General features: G+C 43.2%; 1 protein-coding gene across 2 annotated transcripts in view; it reads right to left on the bottom strand.

Annotated features, from left to right (window-relative positions):
- The window catches only part of MFSD4A (major facilitator superfamily domain containing 4A), a 182,866-nt gene that overhangs the window by 5,023 nt on the left and 159,068 nt on the right, over nt 1–18,775 (bottom strand). For both annotated transcript variants that reach the window (XM_073587218.1, XM_073587217.1), the window contains one exon: nt 16,375–16,495. In XM_073587218.1, coding sequence (XP_073443319.1) covers nt 16,375–16,495 — 121 coding nt within the window. The remainder of the gene's footprint in view (nt 1–16,374; nt 16,496–18,775) is intronic.

Here is an 18,775-nt window from a genome sequence, read left to right as displayed (position 1 = left end):
GTGTGTCCCACGACGATCTTGGGTAGAGAACTGCAGCATCAGCTGATGCTGCCGTTCTCTACGGGCTGTAGGAATCCAATGACGGAAGGTAGGTATCCTTCCGCACTGTATTCCTCCGCCACTTAAAAAAAAAAAAAGTCCCTAGTCTCACTTTATGCCATTGCTGTGTGGGAATTTCCCACGCAGCAATGGCATAAAGTGAGACTAGGGACTTTTTTTTTTTTTAAGTGGCGGAGGAATACAGTGCGGAAGGATACCTACCTTCCGTCATTGGATTCCTGCAGCCCGTAGAGAACGGCAGCATCATCTGATGCTGCAGTTCTCTACCCAAGATCGTCGTGGGACACACTCGTGGACTGCTTCGGATCGTGGGTGAGTATTTTTGTGGTTTGTTATGTTAATATTTATTCCGTAAAAGACAATGGCTTCGGGGAACAATGTGACAAGTATTGGTAAGTATGTTACTCTATGTTATATGTACTGTATGTCTATGTATGTATTGTATGAATGTATTGTATGTATGTAGTATATATGTGGTATGTATGTAGCATGTAGTATGTATGTAGCATGCATGTAGCATGCAGTATGTATGTAGCATGCATGTAGTATATATGTAGTATGTATGTAGCATGCATGTAGTATATATGTAGTATGTATGTAGCATGTAGCATGTATGTAGTATGTATGTAGTATGTATGTAGCATGTAGCATGTATGTAGTATATATGTGGTATGTATGTAGCATGTAGTATGTATGTAGTATGTATGTAGTATGCATGTAGCATGCAGTATGTATGTAGCATGCATGTAGTATATATGTAGTATGTATGTAGCATGCATGTAGTATATATGTAGTATGTATGTAGCATGTAGCATGTATGTAGTATATATGTAGTATGTATGTAGCATGTAGCATGTAGCATGCATGTAGTATGTATGTAGTATGTATGTAGCATGCAGTATGTAGCATGTATGTAGAATGTATGTAGTATGTATGTAGTATATATGTAGTATGTATGTAGCATGTAGTATGTATGTAGCATGTAGTATGTATGTAGCATGCATGTAGTATATATGTAGTATGTATGTAGCATGTAGTATGTATGTAGCATGCATGTAGTATATATGTAGTATGTATGTAGCATGTAGTATGTATGTAGCATGCATGAAGTATGTATGTAGTATGTATGTAGTATTTTTTTTTTTTTTTTTTTTTAACATTTAACACATTAGCCGGATGATGGGACTACTACTGTCCCATCATTGGCTAATGTGTCAATCACTGTCATGGTAGCAGGCATCGCCAGATGGGACTTGTAGTCCCATCGGACGATGCTTGCACAGACCCCCGGACATCAGCACAGCCCCCCGGCAGGCCGGCACAGCCCCCCGGCAGGCCGGTACAGACCCCCACAGGGTGCACAGACCACCGGCAGGCCGGCACAGCCCCCCGGCAGGCCGGTACAGACCCCCACAGGGTGCACAGACCACCGGCAGGCCGGCACAGCCCCCCGGCAGGCCGGTACAGACCCCCACAGGGTGCACAGACCACCGGCAGGCCGGCACAGCCCCCCGGCAGGCCGGTACAGACCCCGGGCAGTCCACACAGCCCCCGGCAGGCCGGCAGAGACCCCCGGAAGGCCCGAAATGACGGCGCATCATGATGCGCACACACCGCGCATCATGATGACGTCAGGCTGTCAATCAACTTTGAACTTCCGATTCCGATGCCGAATTCCGATATTGAAAAAATATCGGAAGTCGGTATCGGAATTCCGATACAGCAAGTATCGGCCGATACCCGATACTTGCGGTATCGGAATGCTCAACACTATTCACTAGGTACATTTTTGCAAAAAGTCCAATTAAACCATAATAAGGCCCTACAAATTGGGGTGGTTATTGATGCCACTCCAAAGAATATATAGCAATAAGACAAAAAGGAGTTTATGGCAGAAGAAATTTACACTTTATTTAACAATTATAAAAAACACACACACTTTAAAAATGGATAACAACCAAAAACCAATACCAGGGTGACAGATACAAAAGGAGTTATGTAATGTGACAAAATTAGAGGTCCCAATGGAGGAAAGCGCAGCAAAAAATATTGTAGGGATAAAAAATGCATTGTCTATATCGTAAATATAACTATAACCATTGAAATATATATACAGTGCTGTGCAAATTAATTGGGACAAAGCATTTTTTTTAAGTAAAATCGTAAGTTGGTTACCAGTCAGTCATTCAAACCAGTTTTAACTGCTTTGAACAGGCACTCACACCTGTTCAAAGCAGTTAAAACTGGTTTGAATCACTGACTGGTAACCAACTTACGATTTTACTTAAAAAAATGCTTTGTCCCAATTAATTTGCACAGCACTGTAGCAGGGCAGCACAGTGGCTCAGTGGCTAGCACTGCAGCACTGGAGTCCTGGGTTCAAATCCCACCAAGGACAACATCTGCAAAGAGTTTGCATGTTCTCCCCGTGTTTGCGTGGGTTTCCTCTGGGCACTCCGGTTTCCTCCCACATTCCAAAGACATACTGATAGGGAATTTAGATTGTGAGCCTCAACGGGGACAGCGATGATAATGTGTGGAAAAACTGTAAAGCTCTGCGAAATATGTTGGCGCTATATAAATAAAGAGACTATTATTATATATAGATATCACATCCAAAAAGATCCATACACTATAATTTTCAGTAAGTCATATTCCTAATATTGCACTCTTACCTATATGGAGCCGAATAGCAGTCACCAGGACAAAATAATATATTATTAGCCAGCAGAGAGACAGCTGACAGCTGGAGGCAGATGAACTGAGTTCATTGGCTGTGAACTCCCAGCACCTTTCTGACTGCACAGCAAGCGTGTGAACTTTCTCATGCTAGTGGTGACCTCAGTGAAGTGAAAGGAGTTCACGACAAGGCACTGATCTAAGCAAGCATGCACAGCTCAGTGTCTGCTCAATGGCAGGCTGTATAGTTGCATCATGCAACAATGCAGCTTGCCTTTTAGAAGTAGCAGAGCTTGAGGTGTCGCAGGACAAATGGATTATTACCTTCTCGGCAGACAGGTGAGGAATAAGGCTGTTTATTATTTTAATTCTGTTACAGGAGACAGTGTCTTCAGTGGGTTGGGCATTGACAAGAGTATAGCTGGTTTGGTTTAATTTAGAGTCATTAAAGGAGTCTGTCATTATTTCAATTAAAAACTTTGTTGTGGGTGTTTTTTTTATACAATACAGAGGTGACATCACCCCCCCAACTTTTGTGGGACAGCTGAGAGCTGATGTTTTTAGTCTGGGAGGGGACCAATATCCATATTGGCCCCTTCCTAAGCTATTAATATCAGCCCGCAGCCTGGGAAGCTCCATAGGTATTATCCACTTCCCTGGCTATAAACATCTGCCTCCAGCTGTCCTCTTTCTCTCTGATGGTTAATAAGGATCCGACACCCATTTTTTTTTTTCAGAAAATAATTTAGTAAGTAAAAAAATACATATACAGTAAACTGTACAAGCAATGTCTAATTATATATGTCACTGACATTTTCATATCTATCTATCTATCTATCTATCTATCTATCTATCTATCTATCTACAGTGCCTACAAGTAGTATTCAACCCCCTGCAGATTTAGCAGGTTTGATAAGATGCAAATAAGTTAGAGCCTTCAAACGTCACACAAGAGCAGGATTTATTAACAGATGCATAAATCTTACAAACCAAAAAGTTATGTTGCTCAGTTAAATTTTAATAAATTTTAAACATACAAGTGTGGGTCAATTATTATTCAACCCCTAGGTTTAATATTTTGTGGAATAACCCTTGTTTGCAATTACAGCTAATAATCGTCTTTTATAAGACCTGATCAGGCCGGCACAGGTCTCTGGAGTTATCTTGGCCCACTCCTCCATGCAGATCTTCTCCAAGTTATCTAGGTTCTTTGGGTGTCTCATGTGGACTTTAATCTTGAGCTCCTTCCACAAGTTTTCAATTGGGTTAAGGTCAGGAGACTGACTAGGCCACTCCAACACCTTGATTTTTTGCCTCTTGAACCAGGCCTTGGTTTTCTTGGCTGTGTGCTTTGGGTCGTTGTCTTGTTGAAAGATGAAATGATGACCCATCTTAAGATCCTTGATGGAGGAGCGGAGGTTCTTGGCCAAAATCTCCAGGTAGGCCGTGGTATCCATCTTCCCATGGATGCGGACCAGATGGCCAGGCCCCTTGGCTGAGAAACAGCCCCACAGCATGATGCTGCCACCACCATGCTTGACTGTAGGGATGGTATTCTTGGGGTCGTATGCAGTGCCATCCAGTCTCCAAACATCACGTGTGTGGTTGGCACCAAAGATCTCGATCTTGGTCTCATCAGACCAGAGAACCTTGAACCAGTCTGTCTCAGAGTCCTCCAAGTGATCATGAGCAAACTGTAGACGAGCCTTGACATGACGCTTTGAAAGTAAAGGTACCTTGCGGGCTCGTCTGGAACGGAGACCATTGCGGTGGAGTACGTTACTTATGGTATTGACTGAAACCAATGTCCCCACTGCCATGAGATCTTCCCAGAGCTCCTTCCTTGTTGTCCTTGGGTTAGCCTTGACTCTTCGGACAAGCCTGGCCTCGGCACGGGAGGAAACTTTCAAAGGCTGTCCAGGCCGTGGAAGGCTAACAGTAGTTCCATAAGCCTTCCACTTCCGGATGATGCTCCCCACAGTGGAGACAGGTAGGCCCAACTCCTTGGAAAGGGTTTTGTACCCCTTGCCAGCCTTGTGACCCTCCACGATCTTGTCTCTGATGGCCTTGGAATGCTCCTTTGTCTTTCCCATGTTGACCATGTATGAGTGCTGTTCACAAGTTTGGGGAGGGTCTTAAATAGTCAGAAAAGGCTGGAAAAAGAGATAATTAATCCAAACATGTGAAGCTCATTGTTCTTTGTGCCTGAAATACTTCTTAATACTTTAGGGGAACCAAACAGAATTCTGGTGGTTTGAGAGGTTGAATAATAAATGACCCTCTGAATAAACTTTTCACAATTTAAAAAAAAATTAAACAAAGAAATAACATTCTTTTTTGCTGCGGTGCATTTCACACTTCCAGGCTGATCTACAGTCCAAATGTCACAATGCCAAGATAATTCCGAATGTGTAAACCTGCTAAATCTGCAGGGGGTTGAATGCTACTTGTAGGCACTGTATCTATCTATCTATTCTATGTGTATATATCTATTCTATCTATTCTGTCTATTCTATCTATTTTGTCGGGTCACACTGTGATTTTACTGTACGCGGTAGATGAATTGACGGCTTTTCAAAGGACATGGGTGTGTCAAAATCGGACAGCACTTGCATAGTCCGAGTGACATGCAATTTTTTAATCACATCCATTGATTTGCATTGGCGAGTCTCATCTGACATATGAAGATAATTGCAGTATGCTGCAATTTTTTTCTCACTCCGATTACAGCTGAGAAAAAAGTCATGCATAAGCAGGGAATCAACGGTTAACACTGGTCAGAGTGCAATCCAATTTTTTATCGGATTGATATAGTCAAGGGGACAACTCCTTTATCAGCCATTCATAGAATAGATGATAACTTATAGAATGGTGGGCTTCAGCTGCTGGGAGCCCCACTGTTTTCTAGAATGCATGTTCTGTTGATTGGTGGAGGACCCAGCACTTGTTCCACACCAGTCTACAGATTATCATATAGATAGGTGAAGGCTTACAGTGCCTTGCGAAAGTATTCGGCCCCCCTTTTCAGCCTTTTCCCACATATCATGCTTCAAACATAAAGATACCAAATCTAAATTTTTGGTGAAAAATCAACAACAAGTGGAACACAATTGTGAAGTTGAACGAAATTTATTGGTTATTTTAAATTTTTGTGGAAATTCAAAAACTGAAAAGTGGGGCGTGCAATATTATTCAGCCCCTTTACTTTCATTGCCGCAAACGCACTCCAGAAGTTCATTGTGGATCTCTGAATCATCCAATGTAGTTCTAAATGACTAATGATAATAAATATAATCCACCTGTGTGTAATCAAGACTCCGTATAAATGCACCTGCTCTGTGATAGTCTCAGGGTTCTATTTGATGCACATAGAGCATCATGAAGACCAAGGAACACAACAGGCAGGTCTGTGATACTGTTGTGGAGAAGTTTAAAGCCAGATTTGGATACAAAATGATTTTCAAAACTTTAAACATCCCAAGGAGCACTGTGCAAGCGATCATATTGAAATGGAAGGAGTATTATACCACTGCAAATCTACCAAGACCCGGCCGTCCCTCTAAACTTTCATATCAAACAAGGAGAAGACTGATCAGAGATGCAGCCAAGAGGCCCATGATCACTCTGGATGAACTGCAGAGATCTACAGCTGAGGTGGGACAGTCTGTCCATAGTCGTACACTGCACAAATCTGGCCTTTATGGAAGAGTGGCAAGAAGAAAGCCATTTCTCAAAGATATCCATAAAAAGTGATGTTTAAAGTTTGCAAAAAGCCACCTGGGAGACACACCAAACATGTGGAAGAAGGTGCTCTGGTCAGATGAAACCAAAATCGAACTTTTTGGTAACAATGCCAAACCATATGTTTGGCGTAAAGGCAACACAGCTCATTTATTGGTTATTTTAAATTTTTGTGGACATTCAAAAACTGAAAAGTGGGGCGTGCAATATTATTCTGCAACTTTAACTTAAATACTTTGTTGCACCACCTTTTGCTGCGATTACAGCTGCAAGTCGCTTGGGGTATGTCTCTATCAGTTTTGTACATCGAAAGACTGAAATTCTTGCCCATTCTTCCTTGGCAAACAGCTCGAGCTCAGTGAGGTTTGATGGAGATCGTTTGTGAACAGCAGTTTTCAGCTCTTTCCACAGATTCTCGATTGGATTCAGGTCTGGACTTTGACTTGGCCATTCTAACACCTGGATACGTTTATTTGTGAACCATTCCATTGTAGATTTTGCTTTATGTTTGGGATTATTGTCTTGTTGGAAGACAAATCTCCGTCCTAGTCTCAAGTCTTTTGTAGACTCCAACAGGTTTTCTTCAAGAATGGTCCTGTATTTGGCTCCAACCATCTTCCCATCAATTTTAACCATCTTCCCTGTCCCTGCTGAAGAAAAGCAGGCCCAAGCCATGATGCTGCCACCACCATGTTTGACAGTGGGGATGGTGTGTTCAGAGTGATGAGCTGTGTTGCCTTTACACCAAACATATCGTTTGGCATTGTTGCCAAAATGTTTGATTTTGGTTTCATCTGACCAGAGCACCTTCTTCCACATGTTTGGTGTGTCACCTAGGTGGCTTGTTGCAAACTTTAAACAACACTTTTTATGAATATCTTTGAGAAATGGCTTTCTTCTTGCCACTCATCCATAAAGGCCGGATTTGTGCAGTGTACGACTGATTGTTGCCCTATGGACAGACTGTCCCACCTCAGCTGTAGATCTCTGCAGTTCATCCAGAGTGATCATGAGCCTCTTGGCTGCATCTCTGATCAGTCTTCTCCTTGTTTGAGATGAAAGTTTAGAGGGACGGCCGGGTCTTGGTAGATTTGCAGTGGTATGATACTCCTTCCATTTCAATATGATCGCTTGCACAGTGCTCCTTGGGATGTTTAGAGTTTTGGAAATCATTTAGTATCCAAATCCAGCTTTAAACTTCTCCACAACAGTATCACGGACCTGCCTGTTGTGTTTCTTGGTCTTCATGATGCTCTCTGTGCATCAAACAGAACCCTGAGACTATCACAGAGCAGGTGCATTTATACGGAGACTTGATTACACACAGGTGGATTATATTTATCATCATTAGTCCTTTAGGGCAACATTGGATCATTCAGAGATCCACAATGAACTTCTGGAGTGAGTTTGCTGCACTGAAAGTAAAGGGGCCGAATAATATTGCACGCCCCACTTTTCGGTTTTTGTATTTACACAAAAATGTAAAATAACCAATAAATTTCGTTCAACTTCACAACTGTGTCCCACTTGTTGTTGATTCTTCTCCAAAAATTTACATTTGGTATCTTTATGTTTGATGCATGATATGTGGGAAAAGGTTGAAAAGTTCCAGGGGGCCGAATATTTTCGCAAGGCACTGTATTTTGATCTGACAACCACTTTATCACCTGTTCATAGGATATGTGATAACTTATAGATCTGTGAGGGTATGACTGCCAGAAACTATAGGTGGACAAACCCGAACAGTAAAGTTCGGTGTTCGTACCAAACACGAACTTCACCAGGAAATCCATGTTACTGTTCGGGTCCGGCCCCCTGAACACCGGGTGTTTGTCGCGTTGTCATGTGCAGCATAATCACATGCGGTTATGATAGTGTGTGAGGTTACCACTGCTCACTGATGCTGCGCTCGCAGCAGCTCGGTCATCAGTGGTTTTCAGCCTGGACGGTCGCATCTTGGCACCGTCCAGGTTGAAAACTGTTTCTCTTCCAGACATGGATTACTGCGTAGGACAGAACGTCAGACAGGTGAGGAATATTGTTGTTTTTCATTCTTCTTTTATTACCGGGCACGAGGGATTCGAATGGGAGTATAACTGTGTTTGTTATTTTTAAATGCTGCCATGTCTTGATCCATCTGCTTTCATCCACAGGTAAGTCTGCTGAACCCACTTCTTAATCCAGAATACTCACTGAACCTCTGAACCCTCATGCATTGTTCACCCTCTGTTTTTTAATTGGTACGTCTGTACTCTGTTTTTTCCCCTGAATTTAATTCCATGTATCATACTTCAAATTGACTGTATGCATATTGATATACCCATGCTCCTCACACCTTCCATCCTTCCATCTTATCCCACCTCTTTCTTCAACTTTGATGCTAGTAAAATGTCCCATTAACTGTAATCTGTTAATTGCCCCCTGCTGTGAACCGTCCTCCAACCCCCTCCTCCTCCCTCCCTCACTCACCTGGCTTCATTTCATGGACATTTGAATGGTATAAGTTGAACAGAGAAGGTCAGATATGACCTTGGTCAGATTTGACATCATTTCAAGTGACATATTTAAAGTGATAAATGAGAAATATACCAGAAATAGTCCAGAAATCGGTCAGACGGTAAGACTAACCACTGCTTTCTTACTTTACCTGCTTATTTATTTTTTTTTTTTACTCTGCTCTTTAACCATGCTCACATTTGCCATCACCGTTTTTGCTCCACTAATCTTCACTCTCCTTCGCTATCCCCAAACCCCTGCACCCTCGAACCAAATAACAATCTCCCCCTCTCTCTTACCCCCCCACCTCGCTTTATCTGCAGACATACTCCTTAACCTCAGACCTCTCCTACTAAAATACAATACAAGACGATCACTCTCCCTCAAACCACCTGCTTTCCCTTTCCCTGCTTCTTCTCACTGCTGGTGACATATCCCCCAATCCTGGCACCCCCTACCTCATACATCCCACTAATCCTCACCCCTATCTTTCTCACACTAAGAGAAACTACCGCAATCCCTCACACTTAAAACCTGTGCCACTGACCCCCTCCCTCCCGCACCCTCTTTCTGGAGCACTGTGGAATGCTCGCTCCATCTGCAACAAGCTCCACGTGATCTACGACCTTTTTACCTCTCGCAACCTTTCCTTCCTGGCCCTCACTGAGACCAGGCTGACACCCCCTGACACGGCCTCCCCGGCCGAACTGAGTTATGGCAGCCTCCACTTTACCCACACTCCTGGCCCTGGCAACAGACAAGGTGGAGGAGTGGGTTTCCTCCTTTCTAAAAACTGCTCCTTCAAACCTATTCAACCCCCACCCTCCCTTATCCTCCCTTCTTTCGAGGTTCACTTTATCCGTATTTACTCTCCCTCTAATCTCCAAATGGCTGTCATATACCGACCACTTTGCTCAGCCACTGCCTTCATCGACCAATTCTCCACCTGGCTCCTCCACTTTCTCTCTGCTGACATCCCCACCATCATCATGGGGGACTTCAACATCCCCATTGACACCCACCAGCCAGCAGCCTCCAAACTCCTGTCATTTACCTCATCCTTTGGACTTACTCAGTGGTCCTCCACAGCCACCCACACAGATGGACATACACTAGACATCATCTTCATTCACATCTGTTCCCTATCTAATCTCACAACCTCTTCCTAACCCCCTATCTGACCACCATCTACTCAGCTTCTCATCCTTGTCCTTTTCACCTGCCCCCCCATGTCCAGCCACTAGCAAATCCTCGCAGAAACCTCGCACATCTAGACATCCACAGACTCTCAGACTCTCTTCTACCTCTGTCCTCCATATCTTCACTCCACAACATGGACAGTGCCACCGGTTTCTACAATGCCACCCTCATATCAGCCATAGACTCAGTCGCTGCTCTCATGCATGGCAAAGTGCGACAAACCAATAGGCAACCCTGGCACAGCAACCTCACCAAAAAACTTCAACAAGCATCCAGGGTCGTGGAGCAGCATTGGAAGAAAACACGCCTGCCAGACGACTTCACTGCTTTCAAACAAGCTACACTTGCCTTTAAATCAGCCCTCACCTCTGCTAAACAGACCTATTTCACAAACCTGGTATCTTCATTATCCCACAACCCAAAGCAACTGTTCAGCACATTCAACTCTCTGCTCTGCCCACCACTGCCACCTCCAACTCCCCTCATCTCTGCTGAGGACTTTGCCACCTACTTCAAAAGCAAGATTGACCAAACAAGGCAAACCTTTACAGTTCCACCACCCCAACCGCTCCACATACCAGACCTCTGCCCTTCCCTAATAACCTCCATCTCGAACATCACTGAAGGAGAGCTTACTCATCTCCTTTCCAAATCACGCCTCACCACCTGTGCACTTGACCCCATCCCTTCCCACCTGCTCCCCAACCTCACTAACATGATCATTCCAGCCCTAACCCATCTCTTCAACCTATCCCTAACTTCTGGTACCTTCCCCTCTGCCTTCAAACATGCTACCATAACACCCATCCTCAAAAATCAAACCTTGACCCAACTGCTATGCCTAGCTATCACCCCATATCACTGCTCCCGTTTGCTTCCAAACTCCTTGAACAGCATGTCCATGCTCAACTTTCCTCCAACCTCTCATCTAACTCCCTCCTTGATATCCTGCAATCTGGCTTCCGCCCCCACCGCTCCACTGAAACTGCCCTGACCAAAATTACTAATGACTTACAGCCAAAGCTAACAGACAGTTCTCCATCCTCCTCCTTCTTGACCTGTCCTCTGCCTTTGACACAGTTGACCACTGCCTACTGCTACAGATTCTTTCTTCCCTTGGCAAAAAAGACCTTGCCCTGTCCTGGATTTCCTCATACCTTTCTGACCGCACATTCAGCGTTTCCCACTCCCACACTACCTCCTCATCCCGCCCCCTCTCTGTTGGAATCCCCCAAGGCTCTGTCCTATGGCCCCTACTTTTTTCCATCTATACTCTTGGCCTAGGACAACTCATAAAGTCCCATGGCTTCCAGTACCACCTGTATGCAGATGACACTCAAATCTACCTCTCTGGCCCAGATGTCACCTCTCTGCTGTCCAGAATCCCAGAGTGTCTATCAGCCATATCCTCCTTTTTCACCTCTCGCTTCTTAAAACTCAACGTAGACAAAACGGAACTCATTATTTTTCCTCAATTTCACATATCTTCCCTACCCGATCTATCTATTATGGTAAACGGCATCACGCTCTCTCCAGCATATGAAATCCGCTGCCGCGGTGTAACTCTCGACTCTGCCCTGTCCTTCAAACCACACGTCCAATCTCTTGCCACCTCCTGTCGCCTCCAACTCAAAAATACGTCCCTTCCTCAGTCCTCAATCTACTAAAACTCTTGTACATGCCCTCATCATCTCCCGCCTTGACTACTGCAACACTCTCCTCTGTGGCCTCCCTGCTAACTCTCTTGCACCACTCCAGTCTGTCCTCAATTCTGCTGCCCGACTAATTCACCGCTCTCCTCGCTACTTCCCTGTCTCCCCCCTCTGCAAATCTCTCCATTGGCTCCCAATTCCCCAATGAATCCAGTTCAAACTACTAACACTGACCTATAAAGCCATCCACAACCTTTCCCCTCCCTATATCTCTTAACTAATCTCCCAATATCTTCCCTCACGTAATCTTCGATCCTCCCAAGACCTCCTACTCTCCTCCACACTTATTCGTTCCTCACACAACCACCTCCAAGATTTCTCCCGAATATTCCCTATCCTCTGGAATGCCATGCCTCAACACGTCCGATTATGCACCACCCTCGGATCCTTCAAACAGAACCTGAAAACCCATCTTTTCAGGAAAGCTTACAGCCTGCAATGACCATTCTGCCACCTCACCACCGCCTGAGCTGCCGCCTCATCACCACCAGAGCTGCTGCACCTCGACCTTCTGTCTCTTCCCCACTATCCCGTAGAATGTAAGTCCGCAAGGACAGGGTCCCCTCCCCTCTGTACCAGTCTGTCATTGTAAATTTGTTTACTGTTAATGATATCTATAACTTTGTTTGTAACCCTCCTTCTCATGTACAGCACCATGGAATTAATGGCGCTATATAAATAATAATAATAATAATAATAATAATAATAAATAATAATAATAAAAAAGGAAAACTATGTTTTGTTTTTATTTCAATAAAGGACTTTATTCTTGCTGTGTGTTTATATACAATATAACTATAGGATTATTAATGAAGAGGCGTTTTATAGACGCCTGTCCATTACTTATCTGTGGGCTTGATGTCACCGGACAATACAAAGGTGACATCAACCTCACAAATATGAACCTTTATTGCCGCCGCTACAGGGCAAGTGGGAAGAGCTGTGTAAAGCACCAGAATTGGCGCATCTAATAGATGTGCCTTTTATGGGCGGCTGCGGACTGTTATTTTTAGGCTGGGGGGCAATATACATGGCCCCTTACCAGCATGCGAATTCCAGCCCACAGCTGTCTGCTTTAGTAAGACTGATTGTTAAAAATGGGGGGGGAAACCCACACAGTTTTTAAATAATTTATTTAAATAATTTTAAACATCAGTGTGGGGACCCCTCCATTCTTGATAAACAGCCTTGCTGAAACTGACAGCTGAGGGTTGCAGGCCACAGTTTTGCCTGGCTGGTTATGAAAAATACAGGGGAACCCCTGTCTTTTTTTTTAAATTATTTATTTAAGAGCAGGAACTGGCTGATTAATACTGTCATCAGCTGCCGCCTGCTCTCACTGCTGTTAGTGGCAGCAGGCTTCGGCTGATGGGAGCATTAATCCCATCAGCCGACCCCAGTGACCGAAAGGTAATGTTTTTACCTCCGATCACAGCTGCAGGCTCACACCCTCATTTGACAGTGTGGGAACCATGGCTTTATGACCGGCGGTAATGATTTTACCGCCGATCAGAAGCAGTGTTTGTCATAAACTGTTCATCCGAAGCTGAACTTCCAGGGGTCTGCTCATCTATACTGGAAACTCCACAATGGCATTTTTATACCCTGTGAATCGAATGGCAGTGTGCATGTTTACCATCCGTTCTATTCTTTCTTTGTAGGACTGCCAGAAAAAGCTGAGCGCTGCTCTCCGCAGTCCCATATAGAATAAATAAAGCGGTATGTGTGCACGCGCTTTGCCACTCCATTCTAAAGGACATAAAAATGCCCCATTCTGGCAATCAGTGGGGGTCTCAGCTGTCAGACCCTAACAAATCTATAAGTTATCAGCACTTTTCTGAGGTTGAGTGATAAATTCTTTCAACCGGACAATCCCTTTTATATTCAGGTGTGCCAATACTGTTGACCCACAACTGTACTTAATATCGATAAATTATATTTGAGGAGCACTTATAACTCATACTATTATTTTTCAGACCTTGTACTTCAAGGTGTGTTTTAATTAAATCGTCAATCTTCCCATTCTTTATTAAACCAAATATGGTAAGAACTTGTGTAACTATATTCAGTTTCAAGGATATTTTAGGCTAGTTTCCCATTTCCGACTTTCACAGTCTGAGTATGTACCACGCTGACCATCATCTGCTGGTCTCCCTACTTGGAACTTAACAGCCTTATATATGCTTACGGGCTACTGCGTTCAGATCAGGAAACTTGCGGTCTATCCAAACATCGTAGTCCTTGGACTGTGAAAGTCGTTTGACGTAGTCAAAGGCTGGTAAATATAGTTCAACAGCAACATTAGAGAGGGAGAGGGAGTCACTAGCTGCTCTGCCCACTTTCACTAAATACAAATCAGTACCCTTGATGGCCTGAGGCACGAATACATGAAAAGATTGGTAGAACATGGGAATTTTACTAAACTAATTCAGTAAATTTTTTTCACTTCAAAACTTTTCTAGTATCTAGCGGTCGCAGTTCAAGGAACACTTTATATGCAGACCCTACATATAGAGCTGTGAATGCCCCAGGCATAGATCTTCATTCCTCGAGTCTAGGCACTCTCTGCACCATGATCATTTCTTTGCACTAAGCTTTTGTATAGTGTATGTTAGCAATTGTGAGCCTGTCTTGGTATAACACGGGTAAAGAACTTCCTTGGTGAACCCACAATTTGAGTTTACCTGAATATATAATTTCTCAGAACTAATTGTCTGACAAATCAGAAGTGAAAATTTGTGGGGTTTAGCAGGTGAGATCCTTGCTGAACTGAAGAATAAGTGGACCCCACTCTCTACTGTTGAAGTGGCTGCACCTGCTTTGTTCACCTACTTGAAATCAATGGGGGAAGGGGATAGCCGCAAATGCTTTCATTGTATTTTGGTCATGAAATGGCATTAAGGCCCCGTCACACATAGTGACTCACCAGCGATCCCGACAACGATATCAACATGTCAGGATCGCTGGTTAGTCGCTACATGATCGCTGGTGAGCTGTCAAACAGCGATCAGGACCAGCGACGCCGAGCGCGCGGCGTCGCTGTGTACTTTAGTCACCAGCGCGTTGATGCAGGGAGCTGGTAACTAAGGTACACAGAGGGTTTCTAAGGGACGTGCGTCACTTAGAAACCCGATGTGTACCTTAGTTACCAGCTCCCTGCATCAGCTCGCTGGTAACTATGGTACACAGAGGGTTTCTAAGCACAGCGCAGTGCTTAGAAACCCTGCGTTTACCTTAGTTACCAGCTGATCGCTGGTCTCCCGCCTGCCACACGCAGCGATAAGTGCTGGCCAGCGGGAGACCAGTGACCAAAAAAATGTCCAGGGCTTTCCTACAGCGATCAGCGATACCGGCAGGGGGGCCGGTCGCTGATCGCTGTCACACAAAGCGATCTTGCTGGTGAGATCGCTGTTACGTCACAAAACTTGTGACTCAGCAGCGATCTCGCTAGCGAGATCGCTATGTGTGACGGGGCCTTTAGTGATGAATGAATGTACACTGATAAGGTGTCATCCAAGGCTGCTAACTAAGTGTTTTTGGCGTGTTCGAACAATATGTTCGCGTCCTCGCGGCTGTTCGACAGCCACAACACATGCAGGGATTGGCTGCTTATTAGACGGTCGCAACACATGCAGGAATTGCCTAACAGCCATGAGACATGCAGCTGCAGGGACTCGGACATATTTTTCGAGCACGCCAAAGTCACTTACTTAGCACACGAGCATGCTAGGATAAGGGTACTGTCACACTTAGCGATGTACCAGCGATCCCGACTAGCGATATGACGCGGTCAGGATCGCTGGTGCATCGCTAAGTGGTCACTAGTGAGCTGCCACACAGGCAGATCTCACCAGCGACATCGCTGGGTACGGGGGTCGCTACTTACCTGTCACACCAGGCGATCCTGACGTCCTCCCGCCCGGCTCCACGCGTCACTCGTCGTCACAGCAGGAAGCGCCGCAGGAAGCTGACGATGAGAAACAGTCCAGCCTGTTCTCGCGCGATCAGCGATAAGCAGCGGGGGAGCGGGTTGTAGGTAAGTATCACACATAGCGATATTGCTAGCGATATCTCTTAGTGTGACAGGCCCTTAACACCTTACCCGAGCATGTTTGCTCATCGCTAATTGGCATACCTTATTGTAATGGAAAATATTTAGATATTTTGTATAGTTAAAGCCTTAGCTTTTTCAAGCTTTTAGCCCTTGCTCTTTAAGCTTTAACTGAGAGAAGCTATGCCAGAAAAATAAGACACATGTAAACTAAACTAGGACAGAACTCACCTACTTATAACAAATATTTTGTGACTCCCACAACAAACAGAAAATGCAACTTTCCTAGTGTGACCACATCAAAGACTAAGAAACTGTTATAGTCTCCTTGGTTCTTTGTTACCGGCACGCAATCAGTTACTTTTTGCTCTGTCTTGGACTATATGTGCACAAGTTACTGCTAGTAAGACCTTATAGAAAATGTGTTATCCTTACCTTCTAAGCCCCGGGGATGCATGTTGTCAAGTACTAGCAGCAATACAAACACTGTCAGAGCCAGTATAGACAGACTGACCCCACAAACCAAGAAGCTGTAGCTACCTTGTATCTGGATAACCTGCATTTGAGAAAATATAAAGCAATTAAATTCTGTAACACTGGCTTATTAATGGCATATACATATCCTCTATATACAAAGTCTACACAATACCAGTAATAGTATAGGAAACATTTCATTATTTTCTTTGAGGCAAACAGACTTAGCTGAACTATCAATTGCAAGAAGGGTTTCTCATATTCCATCAATCTGTCATATGCACTAATTTAGCAAGATCTAACATGATAGTTTTTCTTGATTTTCCCACCAAGACTGCAGTGAGAGTGTGCCAGATCTGTGCTTTTTCACCACAATGTCAATGTAAAAATATCAAGTAGCAATATACAGAGATAAAATGTTTTTTAATTAACTCTGCAGGGAGGTTGTGCCAAACATCTTGGAGAACTAACCACAGATCTTCTGAGGATGTAGGCTTGCAAAAGTACTTCTGTCTCTTCATATAATCCCAGACTAAATGATGTTGAGATCATGGTTCTGCAGTGGCCATTTAATCACTTCCAAGACTCCTTGTTCTTCTTTACACTGGAAATTGTTCTTAATGAAAATTGGTTATAAATGTTTAGGGTTGTTAGTCTACTAAAGGATATGTTTAGGTGCCTCCATGATGGTGATGCATGATGGATAAGTATCTGCCTGTATTACTTATCATTATCTTAATCAAATATTCAACTCCATTTTCTCAAATGCATTCTCAAACTTGCAAGGAACCTCCACCATGATTCACTGTTTCCTGCAGACACTCATTATTGTACCGCTCTCCAGCCCTTCAATGAACACATTTTTTTACTCATCTTTTCAGAGCACCTGCTGCCATTTTCTGCACCCTGTACCTATATTTTTGTGCATAGATTAGTCACTTAGCCTTGTTTCTGTTTCAAAGGTACGGTTTTTGGCCGCAATTCTTCCACAAAGACCACTTCTATCCAGACTTCTACGAACAGTAGATGGGTGTAGCTAGATCCTACTGGTTGATTCCAGATTTCTGCTGATGGCACTGCTGGACATCTTCTGATTTCGAAATTAAGTAAAGCACGATGTACCTTTCATCTGCTGCACTGTTTCCTTGTTCAACCACTGCATCTACACTACAGTCCTCAACTTTGCCCATTTCTTGGTGCCCTTTAATACTGAGAAATATAATCAGGTAGTCATCATGCAATATCATCAGAAAGTCATCTCATTGGCTCCTAATATATTTTGTAGCATAAAGATAACTCCAAACATACAATGTCATTAACCCCTTTGTGACATGGCTATTTTCCGTTTTTAATTTTTCCTTTCCATCTTCCAACAGTCATAACTTTTTTATTTTTGCATCAACAAACAGTAGCTATATATCGGGCTTTATGGGACTAGTTGTTCTTTTAGATTACACCATTCATTTTATCATGTGATGTACGGAAAGCAGGAAAAATTGGTACTGATGGATCAGACTTTTACGAACATAATGTACAGGTGCACTCTGTTTGTATTGACTCTATATAATATATGAGTTTTACTTTTTTTATTGAAGAACTGAAATAAATTAACTTTTTGATGATATTCTAATTTTGCACCTGTATATGTGTTATTTTTAATTAATTTATTTATTTTTAATGGGTGGTAAAAGGGGTGTGATTTGAAGTTTTCTATTTTTTTTCTTATTTTTGAAAACTTTTTTTCACTTTCCACTATATTTGTTAGCCCCTTTAAGGACTGCGATCGTCTGATCACTTTTACTACACATTATGCCATTGTGCCAGTATGGCCGTGCCTTAAGTTTATAGGGCTAAATTCTGCTGACAAGTTCTCTTTAAAACAAAAATTAAGAAAAAAAAGTACCATGGTATCACCATGTCCAAAATGATCCGGACTATGTAACTGTCAACTTATTTATTCCAAATGACGAAGACCGTAAGAAAAAGAAACATGGCAAAAATTCATCATATTAACACACAAAAAATGCAATAAAACGTCATATGTAAAGGAAAAATGTCTAAAAGAAAACACCAAATTGTCCTGCAAAAAAACAAGTCCAAATATGGCTCATTTGGCAAAAACTAAAAAGGTTACAGCTCTCAGAATATGGCGGCACAAAAACAAATTAATTTTTGCAAAATATTGTTTTTAGTGTGTGCAAAGTTCAAAAAAATTATATAAATCTGGTATCTGTATAATCGTACTGACTCAAAAAATAAATAGGTTTTATCACTTTTACCGCATGGTGAACCGCACAAAAATAAAAAAAATAACTGAATTGTGGGTTTCGGTCATTCTGTATCTGACCAATCTGCATAAAAA

This window comes from Dendrobates tinctorius, unplaced genomic scaffold (assembly GCF_039654945.1).
Source record: "Dendrobates tinctorius isolate UK_male_01 unplaced genomic scaffold, ASM3965494v1 ptg000098l, whole genome shotgun sequence".
Taxonomy (NCBI): domain Eukaryota; kingdom Metazoa; phylum Chordata; class Amphibia; order Anura; family Dendrobatidae; genus Dendrobates; species Dendrobates tinctorius.
Note: the sequence above shows the minus strand (reverse complement) of the source record. Positions and strands in the feature narration are given on the sequence as shown.